Source organism: Cervus canadensis, chromosome 18 (genome assembly GCF_019320065.1).
Source record: "Cervus canadensis isolate Bull #8, Minnesota chromosome 18, ASM1932006v1, whole genome shotgun sequence".
Lineage (NCBI taxonomy): Eukaryota > Metazoa > Chordata > Mammalia > Artiodactyla > Cervidae > Cervus > Cervus canadensis.
The window spans coordinates 25,586,982-25,606,024 of record NC_057403.1 but is presented as its reverse complement, the minus strand read 5'-3'; the positions used below and the strand labels follow the sequence as shown (position 1 = coordinate 25,606,024).

Genomic DNA, 19,043 nt, shown 5'->3' with positions numbered 1-19,043 from the left:
GTCATTTACTACCACATAATTGTTTTTACTTTAATTTTTCCATTTCTCTTATAGAAGTTTACCTTTTCACAAATGAGGTGGGAGAAGAATATTTACCTTTTATTTTCTTTCAGCTCTGGAATCAATGTGTGAAACCAAGTTATTATCACTAAAGAAGGAAGTTTATGAAATAGAATCATGCCAGAGGGAGATGATGGGACTTAGAAAACAAGGCTTTGAATATTCCAGCTTCAGAGATGTTTTGGAATATAGAAGTCACTTTGAAAAACAACTGGGACATCAAAATGGGCATTTCAGCCAAGAAATACTCACTCATGAGTACATGCCCTCATTTATTCAACAGACATTCTTTACTTTACATCAAATTAACAATGAAGAGAAACCCTATGAATGTAAGAAATGTGGAAAGGTCTTTAGTCAGAATTCACAATTTCTTCAACACCAGAGAATTCATATTGGCGAAAAATCTTACGAATGTAAAGAGTGTGGGAAATTCTTTAGCTGTGGCTCACATGTTACTCGACATCTGAAAATTCATACAGGTGAAAAACCCTTTGAATGTAAAGAATGTGGAAAGGCCTTCAGCTGTAGCTCATACCTTTCTCAGCATCAGAGAATTCATACGGGTAAGAAACCCTATGAATGTAAGGAATGTGGGAAGGCCTTTAGTTATTGCTCAAATCTTATTGACCATCAGAGAATTCACACTGGTGAAAAACCCTACGAATGTAAAGTGTGTAGAAAAGCCTTTACTAAGAGCTCACAACTTTTTCAGCATGTGAGAATTCATACAGGTGAGAAACCCTATGAATGCAAGGAATGTGGCAAAGCTTTTACTCAGAGCTCAAAGCTTGTACAACATCAGAGAATTCATACAGGTGAGAAACCATATGAGTGCAAAGAATGTGGCAAGGCCTTTAGTAGTGGCTCAGCTCTTACTAATCATCAGAGAATTCACACAGGAGAGAAACCCTATGATTGTAAGGAATGTGGGAAGGCTTTTACTCAGAGCTCACAACTTCGTCAACATCAGAGAATTCATGCTGGTGAGAAACCTTTTGAATGTCTTGAATGTGGGAAGGCCTTTACTCAGAACTCACAGCTTTTTCAACATCAAAGAATTCATACAGATGAAAAACCATATGAATGTAATGAATGTGGGAAGGCCTTTAATAAATGCTCCAACCTTACCCGACATCTCAGAATTCATAGTGGTGAAAAGCCCTATAACTGTAAGGAATGTGGAAAGGCATTTAGCAGTGGCTCAGATCTCATTCGTCATCAGGGAATTCATACTGATGAATAATAAAAGTTAAAGCTCTTCTCACCTTCCTGATCTTTTAAACAAAGAGAAAATTAAGGTTTGATAGTTACCCTCTTTCACTATTTTTTGTTTATTTTATAGAAAATAAATACATTTTAAAAATATATTTCTTAAAATATATAAAAAATATATTTCTTAAAATATATTTAATCCAAATATATTTTACTCTAAGTTAGGAATTTGGATTCTAAATTGATATATGCTTGTCTCTACCCCTCTCCTCCCCCACTCCATCTTGTATTAATGTCACTTCAACAGTTTTATCCTTTCCTACTGTTTTGTTCTAACTTCTTGGTGATATATTATATTATTGTTTATATTTGCTTGAGTCTTAAGGCTATTCTCTGATCTATATGTTTGTGCTTACACCAGTATCACACTGTTTAAACTGTGTGACTTTGTATTTTTTAATTCCTTGTAGAATTAATTATAATCTTGTTCTTGAAGTAAGTTTTAGTCCTTTTGTTTCATTTCACACATTTATATTTTCTTACTAGAAAACAATATCAGAAAACTAGAACCTAAAAAAGCCAGGATTAATTGTAGTCATGCCATCTATATATAGATAATGACTCTCAGTTGGTAGAGCAAATCCTACCAGACTTTGTTTTTAAAGAAAATGTAGTCATGGTACATATGTTGTACCTTTACCTGCTTTTATAATATAGTCAAAAATATGATTGCTATTTCAGTATATAGAGATTTTTATTATTTTTATTGATATATTTAATGACATTTTTAAATGACCTTATTATTCATGTTACGGTTGCATCTAATTGTTTTTGGTTATAAAATCTTCCTTTATTAATATGACCCAAAGTTTATGTTTGGATGTTTTGGCTTTTTCCTTTTAAAACATCTACTTTAGTTGGTGAAATTATCTACATTTTGTCCTTGTAAACTGTCTTATTCCTTTCACCAAGCCTAACCCCAGTCTCATATGAGAAAGGTAATTAACCACCATTATCAATATTATTTATCTTTCCAGATTTTTTTAACTTTTTACTTATATATGTTAGTGACATTTTCTTTTTTATGTATTAATAAATATAATCATGCTGTATGTGTTGGTTTGTTGTGATGATTCAATGAATTAATAAATATTCAGAACTTTTCCTATCATGTGGCAAATATCTAGTAAAAGTTGTTCATTATCATTATTATTATTTTTATACTCATTTTCATAATTACTATTTGTGGAGGGCTTTCCTGGTGGATCAGGATAAAGAATCCGCCTGCCAATGCAGGAGACTCAGGTTCAATCCATGGGTCAGGAAGATCCCCTGGAGAAGAAAATGGCAACCCACTCCATTATTCTTGCCTGGAGAATCCCATGGATTCTCTGGAATCCCAGAGGAGCCTGGCAGGCTACAGTCCATAGGGTCACAAAGAGTTGGACAAAACTGAGTGACTTAAACAACAATTATTTGTGGAAAGGATTTTAACCATTTGTTTACCTTTATCTAAGTCAAAGAATTCATAATGAAAAAAGACAAATGAGAGACTTCCCTGATTGTCTAGTGGATAAGACTGTGTGCTCCCAATGCAGGAGGCCTGGGTTTGATCCCTGGTTGGGGAACTGGATCCCAAATGCTGCATCTAAGAGTTCCCACACTGCAACTGAAGATCTCACAGGCTGCAATGAAGACCTGGTACAGCTAAATAAATAAACAGATATTTTTTAAAAGAGAGAGAGAAATGAGTGTAATGAACATAAGAAAGTTTATCCTATCCCCATTATTTGGCTTGAAATTTTAAAAGGGAAAAAAAGTTTTTGTGGGTAGTCTACATTCAGACTTCATTTTTATACTGCACAAAGATTAATACCTATTTGAAACCCTATGGATATAATGATGGGTTGGTGAAAGCATAACTGTCAAATAAGTAGGAAGAGATAAGGATATTTTTCCTAATTATTCCCCAAAAAGTAGAAAATATACAGGGCACATTATTTGACCAGAATGAGTGACACAGTAACAAAATGATAGCCAACAAATATAAATATCTGAATATTAATTTAGTAACCCTCTTGATTAACATGGGTTAAGGAACTAAATCCTTAGAATACACATTATTTAAATGTGAATGAATATAAGAATACAATTGAAAAACCTGTGAGTGGCAGGCAAAATTGTATTGGAAGTTTTATAACTCAGTATGCATGCATACATTAAAGTACTAGAAAGATCATTAAAATGAATACAGAACCCAAAGAGCTAAAACAAGCAAAAGTATATCTAAAATATGGGCAGAGAAAGGCATTGTTGGTTATCAAATAAATGACAAAAGTAAACCATTTAAAATAGAAAATGTATCTGATTGAAAGTAGACAAACCACTGATTCAGGTCAGGGAATACAAGTGACAAATGAACAGTGCCATGAATGAGAAATGGAAATGACTCTCAGTAAAGGATCTGTCTACATTGCGGGAGACCCAGGTTCGATCCCTGGGTCGGGAAGATCCCCTGGAGAAGGGAATGGCAACTCCAGTATTCTTGCCTGAAGAATCCCATGGGCAGAGGAGCATGGTAGGCTACAGTCCATGGGTTCGCAAAAGAATTGGACACAACTGAGTGACTAATGTTTTCATACTTACTCCCTATTTAAATGTAAAAGGAAAAAAAAATAAATGTAAAAGGACATTATCTTTTTGGGTGATTAAAATATTCTGGGATTGGCAGTGTATATACTAAAAACCACTCTATACTTTAAAAGGGTAAATATATACAGTATATGAATTTTATCTCAAACTTAAAAGTACTATAGATGTTTTTTAGAATATATCCGAAAATCTGGACAAAGTGTATGATTTTTAGAAAGAAATTGGATTGACTTGATATCAGACTTGACTAGAGAAGTATAAAATCTTTAATAGATTCTCCCCAAAAGGAACATTTTTTAAACCAAAAAAATAAATGTCAGGGGAATTCCATGGCAATCCAGTGGTTAGGACTCCACGCTGCCACTGCTGGGAGTCCAGGCTTGATCTCTGATGAGGGAACTAAGATCCTGAAAACCATGAGGTAAAGTAAAAAATTAAACAAATAAATGTCAGCTACACCAAAGACATATATATATTTACAGACGAAACTGTGAAATGTGTTAGGAACTCTTCCAGGACACAGACTGAGGTAGCAAGTTATCTGATTTTATGACTCTGTCACAACCCTAATGATAAAACTTGCTGGAAGGACATAAAAAGATAATATGCCCAAAATCAGTTATGAAAATATACAACGTTAAAAATTAGCAAGCTAGGGGCCGAAAAAAAAAAAAAGGGGCCGAAGGGGGAAAAAAAAAAATTAGCAAGCTAAATCTAGTAATCTATTGAAAGGAAATAAATACTTGTCACAATCTGAATTTTGGAACAAAACTTTTCTAAAAAATCTTTAAACTTGCTACTCACTTTTTGAAACTTGGAAATCAAATCAATTTAGTTAATACAGTATTCCTTAGTATTTGAACTTGGAAACCAAATAGACTTGGATAGCAAGGGGTTCTTGGAATACAACACAAGACAATTCACATGGAATTTCTAGAATTTAAATAACTAAAATATTACAAGTGAAAATATATTATCAATCCTCAATGTCTTCTAGTTGCACCTTTCTTATCTGTATTTGACAGAATGGGATATGTTTTATAAATAAACAAGAGTTATCTGACCTGCTGGAATATCACTGTGTTCATTCATTTATACCCTGTCTACTTCTCGTTTGAAGAGTCTTTAAAACAGCTAATGAATCTAATCATTGACACACATTTAGCACGAGGATGTAGTGGGAGGTGGGAAAGAGGTTGTTAAAACAATCACAGAATTTCAACTCTTATTGCAGTTTGAATGTATGGTATGAAAGGTGTTCACTCCCATGATAGCCAGAAAACCAGGGCAAGATATAGTCATACTTAGGAATAAGTTTAGTAAAAGATATGAAAGATCTTTATATGGAAAACTGCAAAACATTGCCGAGGGAAGTTAGTCAAGATTTTTTTTTTTTTCTTTTTTTTGCCCCACTGCATAACTTGTGAGATCTCAGTTCCCCAATCAGGGATTGAACCTGGGCCCTGGCAATGAAAGTGCTGAGTCCTAACTGCTGGACCACCAGAGAGTTCCCTAGAAAAGATCTAAATTGATGGCAATACAATGGCTATGAATTGGAAAATTCAATGTCTTTAATAAAATTTCCCCAAATTTACCTATAGATTCAATGCTGTCCTAGTCAAAATATCAGAATGTTTTTTTAAATTTTAAATTGATAAAAGCATTCTAAAATTTATAGAGAAATCCAAAGACCTAGAACAACCAAAATCAGTATTGAAAAAGAACAAATTGGAGAACTTCTGATTTCAAGACTTGCTATAGAGCTATGATAAACCAATAAAGACTGTGGTATTTGTCTAAGGATAGACAAATAGGTCAGTGGAGTAGAATAAAAAGTACAGAAATACACCACAACAGACCCCAGAATTCAACCTGTATATTCTAGCATGTCACAAAGTAATTTGACCATGAAACATTTTCCCTCCTACTTGTCATTAATGTTTGCAAAAATACATCAGCAAGAAGTTAAGTTTAGGAGATTATTGTAGGTAGTTAAAGTATTGGGGGTTAGGAGTTTTGCATGTCTGTAATATTGGATCCTGTAGAAAGTCTCTAACTTAGTCCTGCTCTTTTCACTGAAACAAATCCTTAGTCTGAGTTAGTCTCAGTTAGCCCTAATACTCTAATTGTGCAGAATTAGTTAGTTAGTCCAGTTGCTTAGTCATGTCTGACTCTTTGTGACCCCATGAATTGCAGCATGCCAGGCCTTCCTGTCCATCACCAACTCCCGGAGTCTACCCAAACCCATGCCCATCGAGTCGGTGATGCCATCCAGCCATCTCATCCTCTGTCGTCCCCTTCTCCTCCTGCCCCCAATCCCTCCCAGCATCAGGGTCTCTTCCAATAAGTCAACTCTTCGCATGAGGTGGCCAAAGTACTGGAGTTTCAGCTTCAGCATCAGTCCTTCCAATGAACACCCAGGACTGATCTCCCTTAGGATGGACTGGTTGGATCTCCTTGCAGTCCAAGGGACTCTCATGAGTCTTCTCCAACACCACAGTTCAAAAGCATAAATTTTTCAGCGCTCAGCTTTCTTCGCAGTCCAACTCTCACATCCCTGAGACAAATCCTCAGTCTGAGTTAGTCTCAGTTAGCCCTAATACTCTAATTGTGCAGAATAATTTTTATCAATTATTATCACTTTGAACCTAATACTCAAGGAGGGTAAAGGAAGACAGCTTCATTTTTGTATTACATTGTCATTTTTTGTTTTTTGTTTTGGCCACACCACACAGCTTGCAGGATATTAGCTCCCTGACCAGGGACTGAACCTGAGCTCTTTGACAGTGAGTGTGGCATCCTAACCACTGGACCACCAGGAAATTCACTCTCATTATCACCTTAAACATGCTCAGTGGAGCTAGGTCTTCTCTGATCCTCTTAAAATTTAATTAAAGATCATGATTTTTTTGATCACTCCTACTTACTACAGATAATTTCAGCTCACTCAGTAGTATAAATATCCTCTTGATGAAGGTGAAAGAGGAGAGCGAAAAATATGGCTTAAAACTCAATGTTCAAAAAACTAAAATCATGGCATCCAGTCCTATCACTTCATGGCAAATGCCGCTGCTAAGTCGCTTCAGTCCTGTCCGACTCTGTGCGACCCCATAGATGGCAGCCCACCAGGTTCCCCCACCCCTGGGATTCTCCAGGCAAGAACACTGGAGTGGGTTGCCATTTCCTTCTACAATGCATGAAAGTGAAAAGTGAAAGTGAAGTCACTCAGTCAGGTCTGACTCTTAGCGACCCCATGGACTACAGCCTACCAGGCTCCTCCATCCATGGGATTTTTCAGGCAAGAGCTCATGGCAAATAGATGAGGACAAAATGGAAACAGTGGCAGATTTTATTTTCTTGGGCTCCAAAATCCCTGGACAGTGACTGCAGTCATGAAATTAAATGAAGCTTGCTCTTTGGAAGAAAAGCTATGATAAACCTGTGTTTTGTGTTAGTTTCTCAGTAGTGTCTGGCTCTGCGACCCCAAGAACTGTAGCCTGCCACGCTCCACTGTCCAAGGAATTCCCCAGGCAAGAATACTAGTGTGGGTTGCCATTTTCGGCTCCAATGATAAACCTAGATAGCGCATTAAAAAGGTGAGACATCACTTTGCCGACAAAGGTCTGTATAGTGAAAGCTATGGTTTTTCCAGTAGTCATGTACAGATGTGAGAGTTGGACAAAAAGAAGGCTGGGCACCGAAGAATTGATGCTTTCCAAGTATGGTTCTGGAGAAGACTCTTGGGAGTCCCTTGGACAGCAAGGAGATCAAACCAGTTAATCCTAAAGGAAATCAACTCTGAATAATCATTGGAAGGACTGATGCTGAAGCACCAGTACTTTGGCCACCTAATGAGAAGAGCCAACTCATTGGAAAAGACCCTGATGCTGGGAAAGATTGAGGGCAGGAGAAGGAGGCAGCAGAGGATGAGATGGTTGGATGGCATCATCAACACAATGGACATGAGTCTGAGCAAACTCTGGGAGATAGTGAAGGACAGGGAGGCCTGGCATGCTGTAGTCCATGGGGTCGCAAAGAGTCAGACATGACTTAGAGACTGAACAACAATATAAATATCCAGTTTTCATCAGTTCAGTTCAGTTCAGTTCAGTCGCTCAGTCGTGTCCGACTCTTTGTGACCCCATGAATCACAACATGCCAAGCCTCCCTGTCCATCACCAACTCCTGGAGTTTACTCAAACTCATGCCCATCGAGTCGGTGATGCCATCCAGCCATCTCATCCTCTGTCGTCCCCTTCTCCTCCTGCCCCCAATCCCTCCCAGCATCAGGGTCTTTCCCAATAAGTCAACTCTTCGCATGAGGTGGCCGAAGTACTGGAGTTTCAGCTTCAGCATCAGTCCTTCCAGTGAACACCCAGGACTGATCTCCTTCAGGATGGAATGGTTGGATATCCTTGCAGTCCAAGGGACTCTCAAGAGTCTTCTCCAGCACCACAGTTCAAAAGCATCAATTTTTCAGTGCTCAGCTTTCTTCACAGTACAACTCTAATATCCATACATGACCACTGGAAAAACCATAGCCTTGACCAGACGGACCTTTGTTGGCAAAGTAATGTCTCTGCTTTTTAATATGCTATCTAGGTTGGTCATAACTTTCCTTCCAAGAAGTAGCATCTTTTAATTTCATGACTGCAGTCACCATCTGCAGTGATTTTGGAGCCCAGAAAAATAAAGTCTGACACTGTTTCCATTGTCTCCCCATCTATTTCCCATGAGGTGATGGGACCAGATGCCATGATCTTAGTTTTCTGAATGTTAAGCTTTAAGCCAACTTTTTCACTCTCCTCTTTCACTTTCATCAACAGGCTTTTTAGTTCCTCTTCACTCTCTGCCATAAGGGTGGTGTCATCTGCATATCTGAGGTTATTGATATTTCTCCCGGCAATCTTGATTCCAGCTTCTGCTTCTTCCAGCCCAGCGTGTCTCATGATATACTCTGCATATAAGTTAAATAAGCAGGGTGACAATATACAGTCTTGACGTACTCCTTTTCCTATTTGGAACCAGTCTGTTGTTCCATGTCCAGTTCTAACTGTTGCTTCCTGACCTGCATACAGGTTTCTCAAGAGGCAGGTCAGGTGGTCTGGGATTCCCATCTCTTTCAGAATTTTCCAGTTTATTGTGATCCACACAGTCGAAGGCTTTGGCGTAGTAGATAAAGCAAAAATAGATGTTTTTCTGGAACTCTCTTGCCTTTTTGATGATCCAGAGGATATTGGCAATTTGATCTCTGGTTCCTCTGCCTTTTCTAAAACCAGCTTCAACATCTGGAAGTTCACGGTTCATGTATTACTTGGAGAATTTTGAGCATTACTTTACTAGCGTGAGAAATGAGTGCAACTGTGCGGTAGTTTGAGCATTCTTTGGCATTGCCTTTCTTTGGGATTGGAATGAAAACTGACCTTTTCCAGTCCTGTGGCCACTGCTGAGTTTTCCAAATTTGCTGGCATATTGAGTGCAGCGCTTTCACAGCATCATCTTTCAGGATTTTAAATTGCTCAACTGGAATTCCATCACCTCCACTAGCTTTGTTCGTAGTGATGCTTTCTAAGGCCCACTTGACTTCACATTCCAGGATGTCTGGCTCTAAGTGAGTGATCACACCATTGTGATTATCTGGGTCGTGAAGATCTTTTTTGTATAGTTCTTCTGTGTATTCTTGCCACCTCTTCTTAATATCTTCTGCTTCTGTTAGGTCAATACAATTTCTGTCCTTTATTGAACCCATCTTTGCCTGAAATTTTCCCTTGATATCTCTAATTTTCTTGAAGAGATCTCTAGTCTTTCCCATTCTGTTGTTTTCCTCCATTTCTTTGCACTGATCTCTGAGGAAGGCTTTCTTATCTCTCCTGGCTATTCTTTGGAACTCTGCATTCAAATGGGAATATCTTTCCTTTTCTCCTTTGCTTTTCGCTTCTCTTCTTTTCACAGCTATTTGTTAGGCCTCCTCAGACGACTATTTTGCCTTTTTGCATTTCTTTTCCATGGGGATAGTCTTAATCCCTGTCTCCTGTACAATGTCACGAACCTCCGTCCATAGTTCATCAGGCTCTCTGTCTATCAGATCTAGTCCCTTAAATCTATTTCTCACTTCCACTGCATAGTCATAAGGGATTTGATTTTGGTTATACCTGAATGGTCTAGTGGTTTTCCCTACTTTCTTCAGTTTAAGTCTGAATTTGGCAGTAAGGAGTTCATGATCTGAGCCACAGTCAGCTCCTGGTCTTGTTTTTGCTAACTGTATAGAGCTTCTCCATCTTTGGCTGCAAAGAATATAGTCAATCTGATTTCGGTGTTTACCATCTGGTGATGTCCACGTGTAGAGTCTTCTCTTGTGTTGTTGGAAGAGGGTGTTTGCTATGACCAGTGCGTTCTCTTGGCAAAACTCTATTAGCCTTTGCCCTGCTTCATTCCGTACTCCAAGGCCAAATTTGCCTGTTACTCCAGTCTTCATAGCAGAGTGAAATTAAAACTGCTTTCTCTGCTTTGATCTGTTTGCAGTTCATGGCAAATTGTATTTTCCAAAAATTGCCATAACTATATTTTTGTTTCCACATGGTCTTCCAGAACCTTATCATTTTCCCATCAGGAAGTGGAGTGCATGTTCTTTCCCCTTGAATCTGGATGGACTTTTAAAACTGTTTAAGTACAGGGGAAATGATGCTCTGTGATTCTGAGACTAGCCATAAGAGATGAATCATCTTCTATCTGGATCTTTCTCAGGACCTTGAGCTGCAGTGTAAGATGTCTGAGTCTACCATGCTGTTAACAAGCTCAAACTAGCCCACACAGAAAAATCACATGGACAAATCTTTGAGATTACACGAAATAAGAGATGTCCAGCTAGCTTCCAGTTGTTCCTGGAACTTCACACACTGTTCCAGGTTTAGCTATCAAGAAAAGTCTGAGCCAGAACTGTCCAGCTAGGCTGTTTCTGAATTCCTGACCCAGAAAAACCATGAAAGATAATAAATGATTGCTGTTGTTTGAAACCACTAAAGTTGAAAGAACAGATATACAAACAGACAATGCCAGATTGTATATGATGATAGAACCCTGACCCACAAACTCTGCAGAAACCAGAAAACCAAACTACAAACTTGGTAGCAATCAGTGCAGAACTCTCAGGACTTGGTCAATAACTGCTAGCTTCCCTATCTTTCGCCTCTGCTTCCAACTCAGAACCAACCAGAGAAAACCAAATCACCACCTCCAAACCAACCACAAATGTTGCACTTTTTGTAGTTGGTTCACCTCTAGCTTCTCTTGGACAGTGACCTCCGATCAAAATACACCTGAAGCCTTCCCTTTTTTTTCAGTATAAAGCTTTGCCGGTTCCCTGCTTTTGAGTCAATGACAACCATAAGCAGTGGTGGCTGCAATACTAATAATTTGAAGCAACCTAACAAAAATGAGATAATACATTAATTACATAGATGGCATGTAGAATTTACAAAATATGTGGAAGAACACAATGTTCAGTATATATGATTTTAAAAGCAGGTTAAGAAGACAAGTAGTGAAGGACAGGGAAGCCTGGCATGCTGCAGTTCATGCGATCTCAGAGAGTCAGCCGGGACTTAGCGACTGAACAACAAAGAGGACAAATATTTATATGAAAGGATATAAGGTTAGGAGCCTCCCAGGTGGTCCTCGTGGTAAAGAACCCGCCTGCCAACGCAGGAGAGGCAAGAGAGGTGGGTTCGATTTCTGGATCGGCAAGATCCCCTGGAGGAGGGCATGGCAACCCACTCCAGTATTCTTGCCTGGAGAATTCCGTGGACAGAGGAGCCTGGCAAGCTACAGTTCATAGCGTCGCAAAGAGTCCCGCACTGCACGCATATAAGCTTAAACATAGCTATGCCTGAATCGAGAAATTACAGGTGTTTTGTTATTTCCGATTGTAGACAGTAGGACGAGGCGCTTGTCTGGTTTTGTGTTTGTACGCCCAGCCCTCGCAAGCTAGCTGTTTCCACGTGAGACCCGGAGCTCACCTGCGCCGGCCTCGCCACGCCCCGATCGCGCCTTGGGGCGGGGCTTGGAGAGCTTCCCGGCCTGCGCAGGGGCTTCTGGGAGATGTGGTCCAGCCGCCAGGCCTCCGCGCCCGCTTGCGCCCAGACCCCATCGGCTGGGCCTTCTGGGTCGGCGGTGCGGGTGTATCGGGCTCATTGCGTGGAACGAAGGCTGGTGAAGGCCCCGTGGCGGCCTCCATGCCCAAGACCTCCAGGCGTAGAGAGGTGAGTCCCCCAGTTTTACTGGCTGAAGGCAGCGAGAATAGCCGAAGGTCCCCGGATCGTGCGAAAGGGGAAGGCGAAAACCGAAGGTCCGGTAGTCGCGGGGTCGGAGGGGCGACGCAGGGAGCATCTTGGTTTTGTTGAAATAGGGGTGAATGGCTGCGACGATGGTCCCGAGGTTGGTGGCCTGCAGGCATCCATGGGTTGACGGGCTGGAGGGCAGGGTTCCTCGCATTTGGGGGACAGCCTATGCCGGGCATTTTGGTTGGAGAGGCAGCTGGGGCTTTGCAACCCCAGGTTGGTGGGGAAGGGACAGTGAGGCAGGGTCCAGGGCTTTGGGAGTGTTGACTGGAAAAAAAACGGACAACCTAAAAGTTTATGTTTTATCTGGTGGCCTTTCTCAGATGGCTGTGAGGGACTGCTCTGAAGAGGTAAGGAGGAGCCAGGATTACAGGGGTTTTGCGAGAAAACCCAGTAGTTAGAACAAGAAACGATTACTGTTAATTAGAAAAAAAACGGACAGCTAAAGTTAATGAACTAAGCGATTTTCTTTGTATGACGAAGTGCAGGAGTCTGGGATCCCTGAAGTCATTCCTTTGATATGCACCTTAACTATCTAGGATAAATGTGCCTGTCTCCGGCTTGATTCCAGTCAGGGTGCACAGTTGGGGCTGGCTGCAGTGGCTGCTGACTAGCTGGCCACAACATCCTTTGTTTACTGATAAGGCAGGCGGCATTCTTAGTGCAGAGAGGCCGCTTATGGGGCTGTAAGTTCTTAGATGTTTATGAGGGCAGCTAGATGTTTGGAGCCCTGGAGAGGAGTTAGGAAGTGCCCCTTGGTTTGAGATGTGGTAGGGGTCAATAAAGTGTTAGTCGCTTGCCGTGTTCTACTTGTGCCACCCCGTGGACTGTAGTCCACTAGGTTCCTCTGTCCATGGAATTCTCCAGGCAAGAATACTGGAGTGGGTAGCCATTCCCTTTTCCAGAGGATCTTTCCGACCCAGGGATTGAACCTGGGTCTCCTGCATTCCTGGTAGATTTTGTACTGTCTAAGCCAACAGGGAAGTCGTGAGGTTTGATGTTTATGGTGACAATATGTTCTGGTGTCTCTTATTTTGGAGATAACTTGGACTTTGAGGAGGGGGAGCCAAAATCTTGTATTCCCACTTTTGTTGTAGGTGCTCCTGTGAAACCACCTTCATTTCTTACTAGGCTTTTATTTTTTTAACACTTCTTTTTAAAAAAATTTATTTTAATTTGGCTGTGCTAGGTCTTAGTTGCTACACACATGATCTTAGATCTTCCTTGTGTCATGCGAGATCTTTAGTTGCATCATCAGAGCTCTTAGTTGTGGCATATGGGATCTAGTTCCCTGACTAGGGATCAAACCTGAGCCCCCTGCATTGAGAGCACAGAATCTTAGCCACTGGACAACCAGGGAAGTCCCTCAGTGAGCCTTTTCTAGAAGTGAGTCTAGGGATCAGAGGGATGGGCAGATTGTCTTGGACACCAGGATGGGCTCTTCTCCAGCCAGGCCCTCTATGGATTGCCAAAGGCTTGTTGCCACTTTGCATCTGAGAAACTCCTGAGCTCAAAGTGGTTAGCAGCTTCTCTAAGCTCCCAGATGCTTTGGACTTAAATGACCTTCCCCTGGGTACTTGCCTCTGGGGTAGCGAAGCCAGGAAGGTCACACCTATGGTCACTTCCATGTGTATGCATGCTTAGTCGATCAGTCCTTTCTGACTCTTTGCGACCCTATGGACTGTAGCCCACCAGGCTCCTCAGTCCATGGGATTCTTCAGGCAAGAATACTGGAAATGCTCTGGTCATGCTCTCCTCCAGGAGATTGTCTCAACCCAAGGATCAAACCCACGTCTCCTGTGTCTCCTGCATTGCAGGCAGATTCTTTACCCTCTGAGTCACTGGGGAAGCCCTCAATCACCTCCCAGTTTTCTGCAAAAGAGAATTCTCCACACTCTTGACCAGTGAGGGCCAAAGGGGACTTGTATATCCTTTCTTGTCTCAGTAGAAGTTACAGTTCCAGGTGTAAAAGGTGGAGGTATCCCAGTTGTGAGTTTGGTATCACACATGACATGTGAGTCACAGGCCTGGCTGTATCTCTGCAAAGCCCTTCTGAGTACAGACACATGATAAACTACATATATTTAAAGTGTTCAATTTTATATATTTTGACATTTTAATACACTCGTGAAACCATCATCTCAGTCAAGATGACCAATATATCTTATCACCTCCTAAAGTTTCCTTGTTCACTTTCATAACCCTGCTTCCTGACCCTACCTGCCCCCTCCATTTGATGGACACAATCAAATTGCTCTCCTCCAGAAGACTGTACCTACTTACATTCTAACAGCATAAAAGACTGATCATTTTCCCACAGCCTCTCTAATGATAAGGTTTTCAGATTTTTAAACATTTACTGATCTGGTAGCAAAAAAAAAAAGAGAAATTCGAGAATTTCACAAGTTCACCTTTTGAGAATTATAGATCTGTATCCCAAAGGGCTTCTCTGGCTGGGAAGATTCTCTGAGAAGGAGAGGGCAACCCACTCCAGTATTTTTATCTGGGAATTCCCATAGACAAAGGAGCCTGGCGGACTGCAGTCCATGGGATTTTGACAAGTCAGACACAACTGAGCAACTAACATCCCAAAGTGGGGCTTCCCAGGTGGTGCAGCGGTAAAGAATCCACCTGCCAATGCAGAAGATGCAGGAGACACTGGTTTGATCCTTGGGTCAGAAAGATCCCCTGAGGGAGAAAATGGCAACCCACTCCAGTATTATTGCCTGGAGAATTCCATGGCCAGAAGAGTCTGGTGGGCTACAGTTCATAGTGTCACAAAGAGTCGGACATGACTGAGTGACAGCATGCACGCATGCATCCCACAGTGGGAAGTTTTCAGGAAACTTCACAGAGGTGGCGGCATTTGCTGCCCTGTGACTGGATCAACCTGTGAAGCTACAGTCCTGAGAAAGTCAGAGCTGTGTACCCCTGGGAAGTAGGGGCATGCCTTGTACACAGTGGGTGCTTAGTAAATGTTTATCACCTTAACTATGCTTTAGTTCATTAACAGCGCCCTCACTTAAATAGAGAAGTCCAGGCCCTAGCCTGAAGTCTGGGCTGCTGGGACATTTCCTCTCCTGCCTACAGGAACAAAACAGCTACCTGAGCATGAAGGCCGCAGGAGGCCCCCCACATGCAGGAGTTCCGTCTTTCGTGGAGAAAACACCTCCTGAAACTCCCTCTGGATGTTCCAGGTGGAGCTTGGAGAGGCTGAAGAGAGATTACCCCAGCAGAGCCACTGGGCTGCGGGGATTCCCTTCCTAACAGGGCGGGCAGGATGTGGGACCCCGTTGAAGCTGGAGTGACCTCAGAGGCTAAGGAGAAAGGTGAGAGTTAAATCACTGCTGAAGCACATAGTAGGTATTCAGTGAGTGATTGGGGGGCTGGGGAGAAAGTATCAGTGTTGAAAGGCTGTCTGTGAAAGTGCAAAAAGGAAAAATCTTTCTAAGCAAGGATGTGTCAGGTAATGGTAAACGAGAACCAGTGTCACCAACTGAATATAACATACCCCCTTCTCCCTTCTTGGTAACTAAGATACTGGTCTGTTTCAGTGAGCCAAGTTCATTTTTCACTGCTTCTTTCTTTTTACCCAGCACTGTCTTCTGAAGACTCTGTCCTTCTTCAGGAAGAGGAGGAAATGCCCAGATTACAGGTAAATTAGAGTCTGCCTTCTCTCCCTGAAAATATCACCCACACACCTCATTTTGGGCTGTTGGGGAAGGAGAGCAATACAACACATATATTGTGCTGGCTGTGGGCTAGACATATGTTACTGCAGTTTCTCAAAATGTCTGAGCATTGCTGGTAGGAGTGTAAAATAGTATAATATACTTTGGAAAACAGTTTTAGAGTTTCTTATATAATTAAGCACACACTTACCATTGACCCAGAAATCCCATGGTATTTACCCAGAGGAAATGAAAATATATGTCCACTCAAAAATCTGTATGTGACTAGGGGCTTCCCTGGTGGCTCAGTGGTAAAGAATCTGCCTGCCAATGCAGGAGACACAGCTTCGATCCTTTGTCTGGGAAGATCCTATGTGCTGCGGAGCAGCCAAGGCTTTGCGCCACAACTTTTGAGCCTGTGCTCTAGAGCTTGGGAACTGCAACTATTGAGCCTGCTAAAGCCCATGAGCCCTAGAGCCTGTGCTCTGCAACAAGAAAAGCCTCCACAATGAGAGGTCTGCGCACTGCAACTAGACAAGAGCCTACGTGCAGCAACGAAGACCCAGCACAACCAAAAATAAATAAAATTATATTTTTAAAAAACTGTAGGTGACTATTAGCAACTTTGTTTATAATAGCCCCAAACCAGAAATGACCGTCAACTGATAAGCAGATAAACAAAATGTCTTAATCCATATAATTAATAACTATTCCATTGAAAAAAAAAAAGAACAAACTGCTGATACATGTAACAACTTGAATAAATATCAAAAGCATTAGGCTGAGAAAGAGAAGCCAGATATGAAAGATATGCCAGATAAAACATAAGGTAAAAGATAAGCCAGATATGTGCTGTGTGCTTCTAAGACAGGGTAGGTGGGACCTGGGGCCCTTTGCTCCAGTGCTGCAAGGCTTACACCTGGACAGATGTCTCCTTGAGCAACAAAATGCTAAGAAAATATAAGAGACTAAAAATAACTGCAATAACTGTGCATACACAGTTGGGGCAAATTCTGGACAAAAGATACAAAAAGGGCAAAAAACCCCAACTGCCAGCTCTGAAGAGCTCGGAGCAAAACCAGGGTGTTGGGAGTGAAAGCAGGTCTTACACACGCCCCTTGCACACAGCACCAACAAAGGGCTAGACAGAACACCTAAGCCATTTCTCCTGCCCAACCATTGGACACACCCCTACTCTCATCCTGTATAAGGAACCAGCTCGGGGGAGCCAGTGAGCGAGCAAGGGAAGCCTTTACTTGCTTTTATTCTCTGCTGCTGCAGGGAACCCAATAAGGCCTTGCTTGAGCTTCTTATCTAACCTCTTGTCATTTTCTGTTGATTGGGAAAGGCCAAGAATTCTGGTCAGTATCAATTCCATTTATATGAAATTCTAGAACAGGCTAGGTTAATCTACAGTGACAGCAGATCATTGGTTGTTGAGAGCAGGGAGTCAGGGCAGGGAATCAACTAGGAGCAAACGACACAAGGGAACTTTCTGGAGTGATGGAAATGGTCTATGTCATGATTGGTATGTGAGTTACACAGGGGTATTCTTTTGTCAAAACTCATCAACCGGTATACTTAGGGTTCATGTTGGTTCACTGGATATTAACCTAAATGAGAAACAATTTGTGAACAGAAACAACATAAAAAACAGCTCACCTCTCAAAAAAAAAAAAAATCTGTATGGTATACAGGAGATAACTATTTCAGAGAAGAAGGCAGTTCAAAGAAGGATTTCTGGGTTTTCTACCCAGAATCACCTGTTTTTTTGTGCTTCAGCTTTGCGCAAAGGAACATGTAGTCTGGCTTGATACTCTGCTTGCCCCCATGTGCTCCCATCATCCCCACTTTGTGAGTTAATAGCCCTTTGCAAATCCTCTTTTCCTTATTCTTTATTTGGCAGGCTTAACATTTAGGCCAAAAATGGACCAGAGACCAGACTGCTGCGGTGTGACACCCTTCTGTTGTCTGATCCTTGCACCATCCTTGATTTCCCCTCATAGCCGTTCTGTGTCTTCTCTTTATGCTCTGAACAAACCCCTCCCTAGGAAAGAACCCCTGCTTCCCCATAATGATAGCCACTATTCTGACTTTTCATACTGTAGATTAGTTTAGTATAATTTTGAACTTTTTAAATAGAAGCTGGATACATACAGTACTCTTCTCTGCCTGTCTTTTCTCAGTATTTGTTGTGAGATTGATCTGTGTCATTTCATGTATATATAGTTTATTTTCGTTTCTTGTAGAGCAGTAATTTCCAAAGCTTTTTGGTATCAGGACCCCTTTACACTTTTGAAAGTGGCTTTTGTTATGTGGGTTATCAATATTACCAGATCAGAAGTTCAAACTAACAAAACTTGAAAGTATTTGTTAATCCATTAAAAAATTAATCCATTATAGTTAATATCACATTTTAAAAAAAAACCCTTATCTTCCAAACAAAAAAAAAATTTTTTAAATGGAAATGTTTTATATTTTTGCTAACATCTTTAATGTCTGCCTTAATAGAAAACAGCTGTAATCTTATATCTGCTTCCTCAGTTTCTTTGTTGCAAGATTGCACATCATGTAGCCTCTGAAAAATTCTTCTCTTTAACTGTAATAGAATGATAGTGGATAAGCCCAATAATGTCTTAGAATTATTACTGAAAATAATATTAACTGTACAGACACCCTTGACAGGAGCTTGGCAACCTTCATGGGTCCCTGAACCACACTTTGGGAACTGCTACTGAATATTAATCCTTCATGCGACTGTACTAAGTGTTTGTATATCTTTCTACTGTCGATGTGTGAATGGGAATTCGGAGTCCAAAATAAATGTTGTTAGTATATAATCATCAGAGGGAGGTTTCCTAGATAACATGTCTCATTAACCAGAGTCCTTATTTTAGATCTTTGACTTGCTCCTTCCCACACGACTGTCCACTCCCTTTTCTTGCCAGCTGGAACTCCCCACTTTCCTCTATTCACATTTTTACCATCCCACAAGGCTAGTACCTGGCTTTCTCCAGGGTACCTGCCCTCATGGCCCCAGTCTACCCTAGATTCTTTCTCCAGACCCTTCCCTGACTAAATCTCAAAATTGAGATTTGTTGTGTGGATA

General features: G+C 41.2%; 1 protein-coding gene across 1 annotated transcript in view; it reads left to right on the top strand.

Annotated features, from left to right (window-relative positions):
- The window catches only part of LOC122421285 (zinc finger protein 629-like), a 43,706-nt gene that overhangs the window by 19,370 nt on the left and 5,293 nt on the right, over positions 1-19,043 (top strand). Inside the window, exons 6-9 of the mRNA XM_043437151.1 lie at positions 114-1,303; positions 11,856-12,276; positions 15,500-15,592; positions 15,860-15,918. Of these exons, the coding sequence (XP_043293086.1) occupies positions 114-1,303; positions 11,856-12,276; positions 15,500-15,592; positions 15,860-15,918 (1,763 nt within the window). The remainder of the gene's footprint in view (positions 1-113; positions 1,304-11,855; positions 12,277-15,499; positions 15,593-15,859; positions 15,919-19,043) is intronic.